General features: G+C 31.3%; 2 protein-coding genes across 3 annotated transcripts in view; one reads left to right on the plus strand and one right to left on the minus strand.

Annotated features, from left to right (window-relative positions):
• LOC144962817 (centrosomal protein of 128 kDa-like) overlaps positions 1-10,250 on the minus strand; it is a 62,632-nt gene extending 52,382 nt beyond the window's left edge. For both annotated transcript variants that reach the window (XR_013643532.1, XM_078896093.1), the window contains exons 1-6: positions 9,590-10,250; positions 6,603-6,786; positions 2,670-2,756; positions 2,333-2,413; positions 1,559-1,740; positions 506-575 (exon numbers count right to left, since the gene is read on the minus strand). Coding sequence is in view for 1 of the 2 variants with exons in the window: in XM_078896093.1 (XP_078752219.1) it covers positions 506-575; positions 1,559-1,740; positions 2,333-2,413; positions 2,670-2,756; positions 6,603-6,716 (534 nt within the window). In the remaining variant the exon portion in view is untranslated. The remainder of the gene's footprint in view (positions 1-505; positions 576-1,558; positions 1,741-2,332; positions 2,414-2,669; positions 2,757-6,602; positions 6,787-9,589) is intronic.
• A 3,633-nt stretch (positions 10,251-13,883) lies between these two features.
• LOC144962818 (annexin B9-like) overlaps positions 13,884-15,636 on the plus strand; it is a 29,358-nt gene continuing 27,605 nt past the window's right edge. Inside the window, exon 1 of the mRNA XM_078896095.1 lies at positions 13,884-14,066. Within this exon, the coding sequence (XP_078752221.1) occupies positions 14,061-14,066 (6 nt within the window). The 5' untranslated portion in view covers positions 13,884-14,060. The remainder of the gene's footprint in view (positions 14,067-15,636) is intronic.

The raw sequence follows: 15,636 nt of genomic DNA on the forward strand, positions 1-15,636 counted from the left end.
CTTCCCAGTTGAATATTATATGACCGATTAAACATTTTAAAAACATTTGTACCAAAAAAATATAAATATCAGCAGTGCAATATCAAATTAAGTTAATATAACTATCCAATTCCACGAAAACATTGAAAATTTAAACATTTGAATGGTATCAATTACTTAGGGACAATGTTCTGAATTCAATTAAGACATCATTCATATACATGTGCTTTTTGATTGAAAATCTAAGTATAATTTAAGAAACATTACCATCAATTCTTTCCTTTAAAGGGAACCAAAAAGAAAGCGATTTCATGGTTTACTCCATCTTTATGAAGAGAGGAAACAAACAACATAGATATTGTGTTTTGAATGTAATGCTGAAATAAAATAATAAGGCAGATGCATCGCAAATAAATTCAAATGAAAAATTAATGGGTTGAAAAAGAGTTTGTGACATTTAAGGTGCCAAGCACGGATATGTGTCTTCCACAATAATAAAAAATAAACAGAAAAAACTTGTTCTTACAGGATCTGTTCCTGTACTTCTGATGGCATCATTTATATCTCGTAATGATCGACGGGTGTCTGTTTCATATCTGAAATGACAGAAAATTTATATTGAGCACATAATGTCATTTATAGTTAGAGGAGAATTATAAGCAATGAATAATTTGTGTTTAAGGGAGTTCAACTTGTATGTAACACAGTTTCTAAGAGAGCCTAAAGAGCTCAAAAGCATTAAATTTGAAAGCCATAGTCATCTATTAACATGTTTACTGATGTTTATTTTCTTATGAGATGATAACTGTTTAAAAAAAGTAATTTCATAACTACAGAACAGCATGAAATGTTGATAACATACACGAACACATCTATTCCTCTAGTTATTGCCCGTGTTCTTTATATTAGCAAGAAGGTTGTCTACAACATAAACATTATAAACTTAATCATTTGCTGTGAACAAAAATGATGAATCTCAAACTGTAGGGTCTAGCACAAGTTTCCAGCTAAAGGACGTGTTTTCACAGTAGTCCATGAGAGAAAAAAAAAAACACTATCTTCGTGAAATCGGCCGGCAGCAATGATGGTGTGTGATGATGGGTGATTGGATAGATATAAACTAATTAATAAAGTCAACACTGTAATCTCAATTTAACTGCTATACCATGGAAACAGCCAAGACAAGTTTGAGATAAACACACTGCCTATTTTACTTTTCATATAATTCCGTTTTAAAAAATTAGTAATAATAATAATAATAATAATAATAATAATAATAATAATAATAATAATAATAATAATAATAATAATAATAATAATAATAATAATAATAATAATAATAATAATAATAACAATAATAATAACAACAACAACAACAACAACAACAAAACAACAACAACGACAAGAGCGGTTCTTTTAATCACCTGGTCCTAGTGATCTATCTAATAAATTGTGTCATAAAAATGACAGGCCTTTTGTTGTAAAAATAATTCATGGGTTTAAGAGCAACCACAACATGTGATTGAACAATGAATTTGACAATTGATATAAAAGACTTCAAAATTTATTCCTATCTCACCTGTCCCTTCGGTCCATATCTTTATTAAAACTCTCTTCCAGCTTCAACTGTTCTGAGGATATATCTCGCACTGATTGGTGAATGCCATGAAGTTCTCTATTCATATCATCTGCAAATCTGACAGCAGATTTGCGTTTATGTCTTCGACCACTTCGCGGCGAGCCATAGTTTTCTGAATCACTCTGAAATGTTGTTGTAATTTTTAAAATAAGCTAAATAATTAAAGAAAATAAAGTCAATCATTACTCATTATACTGAACTTGTTAAGAGTGAACATTTATTGACATTGAAATTATCAGAACTGTGAGGTGGGTTTTTGTTTTGCTTTTATCAAATACAATTGCACCCATTTAAACATGGTAGTGCTTTTTAAAAAAACTGAGGGCATATTCTAATCAAGCATGGAATGGAGTGGCCCAAATGCTAAATACAAATCAAACTGATAAATAGTATTTTCCTCAATAATTCAACGGCTTTATTGGGATGCATGCCTCTTGACTGCAATCATAAAATAAAGACAAAGCCTTTGAAATAAATAATATTTTTTTCTACTAAGCTGCTTCTTGTAAATTTCTCGCCAGTCTTTGAAGTAAATTTTCCATTATTTATAATTTGTAAAAAAGAGTGCTTCTGAACTTAAATTAACTGCTTCATTTCAGCAAACATCAATAATTACTAGTAATTTTAAGAAAAGTTTTGTAAATCTTCATCCATTAACTAAAATGTCCAGTCCGATGATCAACAGAACACATATTTTGAAAGATGTGAACTTACACCGTAGTCCCTGTCTAAAGCATTTGATCTGGCCCTTTCATCTCTTATGTCTTCCTGTGTGCGACCCAAATCTCCTCTAATCTATAATACAATTAAAAACAACAAAAGTATTTCATCATTCATTTCAAGCAGATCAATAAGAAAAAGACCTACAACAAAAGTAGTTTACAAAAAAGAATATAAAGTGAAGCAATTTATTGATCACTGGTCCAAAAAAAAGGAATGTATGCAATATAATTCAAACCTTTCATTTAATTTTCCTCATGCAATATAAATAAAACGTGTGTACATGAGATATAGGATAATAATTATTCCAATCCATCACACAAAATCTTACCCTGTCAATAGCTGATTTCTGATCTCGACCAACATCTGAATAATCAGTTAACATCCGTTCAAGAGACTGAAGATTTCTGGATGTATCCTGTTAATATGAAATTTTTAAAGGCAATAAGTTAGAAAAATGTCAATTAGAATTTCACATAATTTTGTATTGATTCTTTTTAAATGTCTCTTTTTTTTTTTTTTTACTGTGTGATCTGAGATTACTTCAAAATCTAGACGAGAGAATTTTTTGTGTGTTTTTTAAGTGTCATATCTAACACAGTTCATAGCTTCAATGCTTATGCAAACATATATTTTTTTCATCAGCTGGGTGTCAACCTTTTCATGCAAAAAAAAAGTAGTGAAAGAAAAGAAGTGAAATTTTGGAGAAAATACGCTAAGTCTACTTGTTGGTGAAAAGGATCATAAGTAAAAGATAATATCGTTTTGCTAAAGACTAATTGAAAATTGACGACTTCAATCATAGAACTGTTGGGTGAAAGATCAATACCTACTTGAAAGAAAAGGAACAAAGAGTTGCCTGAAGCCAGATATCACAAAGCCAGTGGGAGAAAGGTCTTATCATGAATGTGATTAATCAGCCATGACCCTTTTATGTCACTGTCACAATATGTCGTTTAACTGATTTTTTTTTTCCTGCTTGACAGCACTTTTCTTTATATCTGCATAAATTCTACCACCATAGGGTGGTAAATCACATTTTGTCAATTATTTATATTTGAGGCATAATTATTAAAATTGAAAATGTTTCATTTAGAAAATAAAATGTTCTTTTTCAATTTTTTTTTCTTCTTATCCCAGCCTAATCTACTTTTGTTTTGGTTTTGGGACTTCTTTAAAATTTCCTCTTCAACGTATTCCTTCTCTCATTTCTCCCTATGGTACCATAGTTCCTTTTTTTTTCATAATAATTTTTAGGTAAAACCTAGACTTAAATCCAGTCGACGATATATTAAAGACCTTGTCATCTCAATGACCATTTTGCATTTGAATATGTTTTTTCCCTTAAATTTCAACATAAGTCAAAGTCCCTTTCAAAATATTTTCCTTTATTTCAGTGAGAAGCGCACTAGAAAAAATAATAATAAAAATATTAATAATAATAATAATAATAATAATAATAATAATAATAATAATAATAATAATAATAATAATAATAATAATAATAATAATAATAATAAATACAGGTAATAATACAGGTAATAATAATAATAATAATAATAATAATAATAATAATAATAATAATAATAATAATAATAATAATAATAATAAAATAATAATAATAATAATAATAATGAATAATAATAATAACAATAATAATCGTGATAATAATCACAACAATAATAATGATAATAATAATATCGATAAATTGATAGATAGATAGATAGATAGATAGATAGATAGATAGATAGATAGATAGATAGATTAATGGATATATATATATATATATATATATATATATATATATATATATATATATATATATATATATATATATATTGTGTGTGTGTATATAAATATCAATTTGTTAGAATATTTCATCTCTTAAAATATATCCTTTAAGTATTCTTTCTTTTGCAGTCACGTGATTTTAGCTTAATTAGAATATATTATAGATTCTTCTTATTATTATTATGATCATCATGAGCATTATTATTATCACCATTATTTTTTACGTCAGATAATAGTCCACGACCTAAAGAAGCAGTATTTTTTTCATCTCACATTTATGACTTACACCAATGTTGATATAACGTCATATTTTTTAATTAAAAAACAGAAAGGCTCCTCGATGAATTCATGGAGGTAAATATCGTGCATGAAGGACAAAAATCTGAGCCAGAAACTATTATTATTCAATATTCAAACCTATTGTTTGGTTTGTTTTTAATGGTTTTATAGCACTTGCGAAACATTCAGGTCATTTCAGTGCCAGTAAAAAGGAAGAAAAGGGGACAGTAAACAATTAAAAGCATACAAGAAAAGTAAGACAAAGGGTAATGATACAAATAGGGAACAGATGTAGATTCCAATAGCACACTATCTTTGTACTTAGTTTGCCATTATCCAAAAGTCTCATCCAACCATAAGTACAGGATCCCACTAAGAGGAACATACTCAAATGCTTACATTATACATCTAAAGTAACAAATAAAACAATACAGTCCACTCTGGATAATTGCAACACCTTGGTCAGCGAAAATGTCGCGATTAACGGAAGTTGAGTTTCCTCTCCACTATTGCAATATTTTCCCTCTGAGTTTACACTGGCTTGGGACCGTCCGAGGCCTCAGTAAATTTGGTTGTATTTTTTGGGGTCTACTTTAAATTTTGTTTTGTTTTGTTTTTCTTGTGTATTTTATTATTGCCTTTTATGGTTGTAAATTCCATCATTTTCCTTGGCATTTGACATAACTCATTTCCCTAAGGAGGCATCAAGTGTTTGTTTTCTTGCTGAGGCCAGATGTATATAAACATGTTGCACAATAGTTTCCAATAATCGAAGCATATCTGTTAAAGAGTCTTCTTGAATGAGGTGATGGAGATTTTTTACGAGGTCTAACTTTTCCTCTATTTGACAAAGGTTCAGATTCATCATCATCAGCATCCTCTTCAGGCTGCTGATGTGGTGACACACAACTGTAGCATTAAACCACGCCCACTTTCGATTCTTCAACTTGTCATGATTTCACCCATGATGAAATTTAATAATGAGTTTTGTTTGATTGATTTCTTGAATTTTCCACTTTTTCAGGTAAAAATTGTTGTTGTTTTAACCGAAGTTTGTTGCAATTAACCAGTGACTTTAATATAGACTTAACTCATTTTCTTGGGAAATGTTGCGATTAACCGAGTTATAATTATCCGGAGTACATCACAGAGGGATGATCTTCAAGGAAAAAATATCACCTCCCAAAACTTTATACATTTGACTGTTTCCCTCCCAGGCAAGGACTCCAACAAGGGAAAGGACAAAACCAAATAATCCTATTCCGAGGCAATGACAAAAAGCGAGTTGGAAAACAGATATAGGGAAATAGAAACCACAGTAAGTGACCTCACTGCCCACTATGGGAGGTCAAGGACCCCACCCAGTTTTCCACATTTAAGCGAAGGTTCTCTCTGTAATTGTTTTAAGTTGGGAAAATGAGTGTAAAGCATCATATAAAGAATGAAATGCAAATCTTGTTGCTTTTGTTCTTTGGTGGCACAGATTATAATCCGTTTTGACATGTTCCATCAAAACGTCATTCATCATCATCATCATCATCATCATCATCATCATCATCATCATCATCATCATCATTATCATCATTTTTATTATTATCCTTATTATTATTCTTATTATTATTATTTTTATAATTATTGTCATCATTATCATCATCATTATAATTGTTATTGTTATATTATTATTATTGTTATCATTATTATTATTATTATTATTATTATTATTATTATTATTATTATTATTATTATTATTATTATTATTATTATTATTATTACTATTATTACTGTCGTCATCATTATCATTATTATCATTTTCATTACTTTTATCATTATTATTATCACCATCATCAACTTCATAATTATTAGTTGAGCATGGTCATTGATCAGATGTGACTAAAATGGCGAAACTCTGGCCCTTGCTTTGTATTCTTGGGTAAGGCACTTTAGAAACATAATACTCCATTCAACTCAGATGATATAGAAATAGTGCAAGCACTAGTATAATAATAATAATAATAAATAACAGGCAAGTTGCACTGTATGGAATAGAAAAGTGGATTCATACACCATGCTAAGTGAAAAAATGAGTTATTGTGAAGCAATATAGGAGAAATGAGCATGTCACAATAATTTTAAAGTGTCTATATTGTCTACATCTGATCTCAAGTTCCTTGGATCCAACATTGTATAAATTTACCTGCAAATTGGAAGTGAGGCGATATACTCTGTCATCATTTGTCTGGCTGTGGTGGCGCTGACGGGGAGCGGGCTGGTAATAATCATCACTCTCACTCGATAGGTAGCGAGCCATTACTGTTTATATTTCTTGATATATCAGCTTTCAGAAAACTGTTTCTCAATCTCATTTAAAGCATTTCATCCTACAAAAAAAAAAAAGAAAAGAGACATTGCTTTTTGTAAAAACCATGCTTTAAGCGTTTTACAATTTTAAAATATATCTTGATAATGAAACAGCATACAATTTTCAGGCGAAGACACTGTTATAATATAAAAGGGGAACATCTGAATTTAACATTCATCTTGGAAAGGCAACACATACATATAGAAATGTATGGAAATGCCGTCATTAAGGCCATATTGCCAACTCAAGCCCTTAGAGATAATTCGGGCAGTTTTGTGAGCCCAAGACCTTACCTTAACACCATACAAACACACAAAACTCAAGTTTAATATTCTTCAAGAATGTTCATCAAATAAAGGTTAGAATTCTTAGTTGATGTATTGTACTTTTTATATAGAGTGGTATTACCACATAAACAGTGGTGTCATCTGGGGTGAGGCTGAAAGGCTAAAGTCACAAGTCAAATCATGCATAGCTAGAGCGAAGTTTTAAAATCTTAAATGAAAATTAAAAATTATAAGACACTCGGTTTTCTCGGCTAAGCCAATAAATATTATTATTCTGTGCAGCCATAACAATGACAGAGATTTAACCAAAACTAACATTAATTGTACTGTCATGTTTCTAGGAGTCACATCGCTCGCCTCTCACCATCTCCATCGCAGTGATTTATGCTGACAAAAATCTGTCACTTGACATGTTGGCATCTTTTCATAGCAATCCTTCCAGCTATTGAATAAAGTGACAGGATCATTTTTTTGATGTACAGAAAACATATCTATTTCTCCTACCCATCATGGACAATACTCCCCTTGGTCTTTGGTATCTTTAGGCTAAGCCTACCAGGTCATGGGACTATCAAAACAGGCAGCGTATTGAGTGGCTGTGGATGTCTTGAATGTATGTGTGCGAGGGGAGGAGGACATGTGTGTGGATGCATGAGTGAATGTGTGTGAGTGAGTGTGTGTGTGTGTGTGTGTGTGTGTATGTGAGTTTGTGAGTAAAAAAGAGAGATATTAGACTTCTTAGATTCATAAATCGGATCAGCTTTATCATTGGATGTGTGTGTGTGTGTATATATATATATATATATATATATATATATATATGTTTAGGCCTTCCGATTTTAAATTGTCTTCTTAGATTCATAAATCGGATCAGCTTTATCATTGGGTGTGTGTGTGTGGTGTGTGTTGATATATATATATATATATATATATATATATATATATATATATATATATATATATATATATATATATATATATATATATATATATATATATGTATGTATGTATATTGGGCATATTTGGTTATAGAATGAATAAAGTTGACATCATGCAGCTCCTTGTTATTGCTTTTAGACAGCCAGTTAGGGGATTAGTTCCTACTTAACTCTCTCTAACCGGCTATAGATATTTAATGTTACACATAGTTTTGTATGTTGGTATGTTGTATGTTGATTGATCGGGGGGGGACATTTAGAATTTAAAAAGTGCTAATGACGTAGACTGTTTGCTTTTATACGAATCGCATTGACCATTGTTGAAACTCTATTCCATTCATTGTCACCCTAAAATAAAACCTGCAGAGAGATGGATTTAGTGGATATCACGCTCTATAAAAGCTCAAGTTGTTTAAAAAATGTTTTTAACCAGCCCCATGTCAAATTTTCCATAGTGATGCAGCTGCACATAAGCCTGTGTGAAAGCTAGATTTATAATTTATTTCGGATAAAAAAACAAAAACAATCTACCAGAAAAAGTCACTACCTGTCCCATTTGAATAAGGTGTCACAAAAGGTAGTTATGGGTGATATGTGATGGAATCAGCACAGATATTTCATTTACAATAAAGAAGAAGAAGAAGAAGAAGAAGAAGAAGAAGAAGAAGAAGAAGAAGAAGAAGAAGAAGAAGAAGAAGAAGAAGAAGAAGAAAAAGAAGGAGTTAGTAGAAGAAGGAAAATAAGAAATTGCGGGAAAGGGAACTGATATCACTACAGATTTCTAAGAACTTAGAGAATCACCAATAAATTTGATGTAATCTTTTTTATAGCTGAAAAAATAAAATAATGAATGTATTTAATTCTATATAAAATTTGATTGCTTATTAACTTCACAACCGTGTATACACAATTAGAGTATTACAAAATTGAAAATTGAAAATTGAAAACGCCGGAGACTCTTGATCGATCCGTTACAGATCGGTGCTTGCATCAGGCAACCCAATCCATTCAAGTCTGCTTCAAATTATTTTTATTGTAATTTTGAATATAGACAAAAAAGCATTTATGAAGGAAGAAAGATCATTTCACCTTCTTTTTATGAAATCAAATTTTAATATGGATCTGACTCTGAGATTAAATATGTGTCAAAATGGGGCAATCCTAAAATTTAATTAACTCAGGCTTGAAAAATATTTTGATATAACTCGAAGACAAATATGTTTAATTAAATCAAATTCTTTTGTTGTATTTCAATAATGAACGACGTGCACATATTTGCGTCTGATAACCGAGCGTAATCATGGGCTTGGTTTAACATTGTTGAAATGGAAATTATTTTGTGTTTGTTTGAGAGGATATCCTTTACAAAAATGAGTCCATAACAATTAGGGTCATCAAATTAGCAAATAAATCCATGTCGTTTACAAAAACATAATAACAACAGCCATAGTATAGAGATCACTTAATACAATATTGTCTCGTACTTATAATTTAAATCCTAGATTGTTTGACATTTAGCTAGACCATTACGAATTATTTTGAGTCTAGATTACAATGAAAAGATTACAATCATTATGATACACATGACACTTTTTACCTTTCATTCAATAGAATGATCTCACATATTTTCTCACATCCAGCCTTCTATGATCACTTATTCTGAATTAATGTCAAATCCAGGATCCATTCACTGACAAAATTGACATCAGATGTTTATATGGCCGCCATTGAACTATAACGCACTGCGATACTGCCGTGTCTGGCGAAATGTGAGGAAAAAATCAATATTCGCTTATCCCTCTTGATACAATACTTGTACTTGCCCTCTGACTTTACGTGTCTTTGCATGAAATGTGGATCAAATTCATACTAAAACATTTCCATTTATCTTTCGCAAAAATTTTGTAATTCAGATATAATGCAGTCTTTTAATTTCATGGTCAGTCAATATATCTTCAAAACGAGATTGACTCTGTGATTTTATTTTTGTTTATAAATCGTCTAAAACTGAAGATGAGCTTCACATGGGAAGATTTGTTTATCTTAACGACCAGGTTCTTAACTGGGAATAAAAACTTGTATTTTAATTATTTACATTGAAATTAACTGTACAGTGCAATTCATCGTTAAATGTGTTTTAAGAACACTTCAAATTGATGCGTTACGTAGCCTACGGTATAATTTCAATGAACAAAAATATAAAATTATGTGTCCAGACATGCTCTTCCTTGGACACCACCTCAAACTCGACAGAGAATGGGGAAGTATAAAAAGTATAATTTTGGTCTCCGCGAAACAAATAATTATAACTGAAGGGTAGACAACTGATATATGTAATCATTTTGTAGGGTAGACAACTGGTATAAGTAATCACTTGTAAAAAATAAATTGAGTTACCTCCTTTAATATTTTTCTCTTCTAACTCTATAAAAGCAAAAGGGCCCTTCACGTTTTTTCTTTATTCGATTTATTTATTTACATATTTTTTTATTTTTTAAAAAAAAATTTATTGCTTTCTTTTATCTAACACTAATCAATAGTTAGATAGCCGTCGACAGAGTAAGAGCATGAACTTGAACCTAGGTGAACAGACAGTATGTAAGGGCTCCATGACTTGAACAGAAAACGTATGTTTCGGGTCCGAGGTGATCTATTGATACTCAATACACATCGCTCGGGTCGCAAAGAAAAATAGGCTCACTGAACCAATGATACTAAACACACAATGCTTACCTTCACAATGTCGAATCAAACTATGGGAAACCACAAACCAAAGAAACGTCATTATTATTATTATTGTTATTATTATTATTATTATTATTATTATTATTATTATTATTATTATTATTATTATTATTATTATTATTATTATTATTATTTTTATTATTATTATTATTATTATTATTATTATTATTATTATTATTATTATTATTATTATTATTATCATCATCATTATTATTATCATCATCATCATCAACAACATCAATCATCACCATCGTCATTATTATTATTATTATTATCATCATCATCATCATCATCATCATCATCATCATCATCATCAGCATCAGCATCATTATTATTATTATTATTATTATTATTATTATTATTATATTATTATTATTATTATTATTATTATTATTATTATTATTATATATATATAGTAGTAGTAGTAGTAGTAGTAGTAGTAGTAGTAGTAGTAGTAGTAGTAGTAGTAGTAGTAGTAGTAGTAGTAGAAGTAGGAGTAGTAGTGGTGGCGTAGTAGTAGTAGTAGTAGTAGTAAGTAGTAGTAGTAGTAGTAGTAGTAGTAGTAGTAGTAGTAGTAGTAGTAGAGTTAGTAGTAGTATAGTAGTAGTAAGTTAGTAGTAGTAGGTAGTAGTAGTAGTAGTAGTAGTAGTAGTAGTAGTAGTATAGTAGTAGTAGTAGTAGTAGTAGTTAGTAGTAGTAGTATAGTAGTAGTAGTAGTAGTAGTAGTAGTAGAGTAGTAGTAGTAGTAGTAGTAGTGTAGAGTAGTAGTGTAGTAGTAGCAGCAGATTAGTATATATATCATCATCATATATCATCATCATCACATCATCATTCATCATCATCATCATCATCATCACATCATCATCATCAGCATCACATCATCATCAGCAGCAGCAGCACGCAGCAGCAGATTATTATTATTATTATTATTATTATATTATTATTATTATATTATTATATTATTATTATTATTATTATTATTATTATTATCATCATCATCATTATTATTATCATCATCATCATCATCATCATCATCATCATCATCATCAACATCAATCATCACCATCGTCATTATTATTATTATTATCATCATCATCATCATCCTCATCATTATTATGTGTGTCCAGTAGATTAACACATAATAATCCAATCTGGTGTTGAGTCCACGTAAACATCCAAGGCGACGTGCAGATATTTTACAAATAATTGCACGTCGATCCAAGGGTATTAATGGGATGTTTTTCTTATTTTCAACGATATTAAATGTCGTTGTCGCAAAATTTTACTAGAAACGACTTATACAGAGTTGTTGTGCCTTTGTAAAGAGCTTTTTAGTGGCTAGTGCTTTGTGCAAAAGCTCACTTTTTTTTTTTTTTTTTTTTTTTAACCCCCGTGACATTTGATAAACGATTCTACACCATCAATCTTCCTTTCGTCCTATGTTTGTACTTTTTGTTTTGGAATTAATAGATTGGAGACCCTAGGCACGAAGAAAGTTGGAAGATCTTAAGGACGATATTGATACGATTATCATCGGACAGAGAGACGAAGATGGGTAGGTGTGTTACGGTTCAATTGAGGAAGATGGTACGCTAGAAGAGTGCAAATACACCCCTTTGTCAAGTTGGTCAACAACAACGATAACATTAGCAAATAAACAAGACCATAATGATAGATAATGAAATAGTTTCCTTTTATTCCAATGAATTGCCATCATAAAAGATAATTACTTTTGTTTTTGTTTTTGTTTTTTTCTTTCTTCCTGTTGGGAGGGGGGGGGGGGGTCTTTTCCATTTCCGAATAATATTTTTTAAAAGGCCATAAATTTTCTGTATGAACGTTTGAGAACAGGCACAGAAAAGAACATTGGAATAGGGTGAGCTCCAAGCAGAGCTACAATGCCTTGAGGATTTTACTCGGTAACAAGAGGATTTTTTTTCTAAGTGATTATTTTATGAGATGGACTATGGCCGAATTTCTATTCATTTAAATGTAGTCATTATTTGACGCTATTCTATTTTACCACAGCTTGAATGTTTAGAAGAGTCAGCAAATGGTTGCCGCAAAATTGAGTGTGTCAAACTAATCATAAATACTTTTTTATCAATAAAATTTATACCATTCACTATACTGCTATACATAATCTGAGTCATCGTATTTGACAGTTTCATGATAAAGATAAAATGTTATATCAAAATCAACATGCCTGCTACAACGGAATTCTACTTTTGTAGATGTTTCAGCCTATTTGATAGAGCGCGGTAAACTGAAATGCTATAAGATAAAAACCTGTGAATCTGCGCCCACCGCCGCCCAATAAAACAAAACAAGCATAGTACCAAGTCACTGATTCTTGGGCGTATAATATATATTATTTGGTATTGCGGTTTTGTAAATGGCTCTGATATATAAACGAAAACCATGAAATAATAGTGCTCTACTTTTTTATTACAGGAGCTATTTATTAAATATTTCAAGTACAATTTTATGATCATAATTATACTTGAAATATTTTATATATAATATATATATATATTATATATATATATATATATATATATATATATATATATATATATATAGGATGTTTTCAACCAAAACTGCACACTTCACTTCATGCATTATAAGAAAGTAGAAATGCACTACATTGATGAGTTCGTTCTTAATAATTAACTATTATCTTATAAGGGTGCGGTGTCAAGTGCGGTGGCATCAGATCAAGGTTTGGTGGGGTTTCCAATAAAATTGTTGCACGATCAGATTTATGTCAATGGACATCAAGGGAATGATTAAACCTCGTAACCTCCCCCCCCCCCCCCCCCCCCCCCCCCCCCGAGAGAGAGAGAGAGAGAGAGAGAGAGAGAGAGAGAGAGAGAGAGAGAGAGACCGCCCCGCCCCTTCCCCAGGTCTCTTCATGTTATTTCACAATTTTAGAATTGGTAGGGACACACTTAGCAAATGATAATAATATGGTGCATTGGGCGTGGTGACATTTTTTAATACTGAGTTACATTTATTCAATGGTGTCCCCCAAAAACCTCCCCAATATAGATCGAAAGTAAACCCCACACCTTTACAACGTACAGGGTAACACAGCTCATTGAATAAAACGTCACCCCAGTCGAGTAAGTCACATGATTTACCGCACCAATGAAAAGCTTACATGAGTTGAACATGGGCCAAGTTTATCTTGTCCTCGAGACAGGTTATAAAGTATAAAGCCCCTTGACTCAAGCTTCTAGCTCGCATTACTGTCTATCTCTGTGTGCAGGTTTCCCATTGTTTGTTGATTCTTCGATTCGTGAAATACAACAAAATCCAATATGCCTGTAAGTTGCTAACATTTTAAAATTTCATGTAGCAATAGCATATTTTTTAATTATATGCCATTTTATTTAACATGACTGGTGTATTAGTTATTATATATATACATAATAAAAATATTTATTTATTAAAAAAGATAGATATATAGATAGATAGATAGATAGATAGATAGATAGATAGATAGATAGATAGATAGATAGATAGATAGATAGATAGATAGATAGATAGATAGATAGATAGATAGGTAGAAGATAGATAGATAGATCTATCGATCGATCGATCGATAGATAGAAAGATAGGTAGATAGATAGATAGATAGATAGATAGATAGATAGATAGATAGATAGATAGATGGATAGATATAGATAGATAGATAGATAGATAATAGATAGATAGATAGATATACAGATAGGGGAGGGGGGATTCAGAATGCTTTGTAATTCTGAGTTGCTTTTACCATGGTGTTATCGTTGTTTAGAAGAGAATGTTTTTGTAGGTTGATATAGAGATTAAGGAACATGATTGCAAACACAAAAATAAAGGGGGGGGGGTACTTAACCACGCATTAAATCAATATGCCAATATCAATATTTATTTTAGTGATTTAATATCCGGCTATGTACTTCTAAATTTGTTTGATTTTTGCTTAGGCTCACTTTATGCATGCGACAATTATATCTTCTTACAGTTTGAAGCTAAACATGGTGCTTGTAGTAGTCTCACCATGTCCTGTGATTGGTTGGAGGGCCAGTGAAGCGTAAATTAATGAGAAATGTTTTTAATCCAGCGTGAAAGAAAACATGTATGCCTTTTGTGATGACGTAATATTCTAATTGGAGATTTTATCTAATTTCTTAACTCGACCGACCGACTAAGGTCAGGATTATTCTCGAGATGCCATACTTAACATAAAATTGATTATTCAATTCAAAAGCAATAAGTAGGCCTACTTATTATGCATCATGTCTTCATTAAGACCAGCTTTACAAACTCTAATTAAATTCTCATGGGTATAACAACGATTTTTCTTCAAAGTTTGTGATGAATAAACAAATGTGAATAATAAAAATGTTCATTGTATCGTAACAGGGTTAACATATTAATGCATTTCTAATTCTAGTGCAACATTGTTCGCAAACGGTTTGATGCGATATAGTGCAAACTAAAACAAAACGTTGATATATTTCCAAATATAATCAAATCAATTATCAATTATTATTTTTATCTTATGGGTACAACTTGACGGACAACATAACCCTCTCGTATTCGGCTGTACCGAGGCGTAAAGATTGTAGAAACATTTATGCTTCCCATTCATTTCCGCCGCATGTTACTCGTATCTTAAACTTATCGCGGTGGGCTGGGGTGCGGGGGGGGGGGGGGGGGGGGGGGGGGTCCTATCGATACGCGGTGAAGTGTAGAACGGTGACGCATATGGATCTGTCTTCGACCATTTTTCTCAAGTCAGCACTCATTTGGTCTTCCTGTCTGTCTGTCTGTCTGTCTGTCTTTCTTGAACAGCCGCCGTCTACCAGGCCCTTTTAATGATAAGAATTGAAATCACTCCAGTTCAAT

Source organism: Berghia stephanieae, chromosome 1, assembly GCF_034508935.2.
Source record: "Berghia stephanieae isolate SIO BIC M18660-M18661 chromosome 1, UCSD_Bste_1.3, whole genome shotgun sequence".
In the NCBI taxonomy this organism is placed as follows: domain Eukaryota; kingdom Metazoa; phylum Mollusca; class Gastropoda; order Nudibranchia; family Aeolidiidae; genus Berghia; species Berghia stephanieae.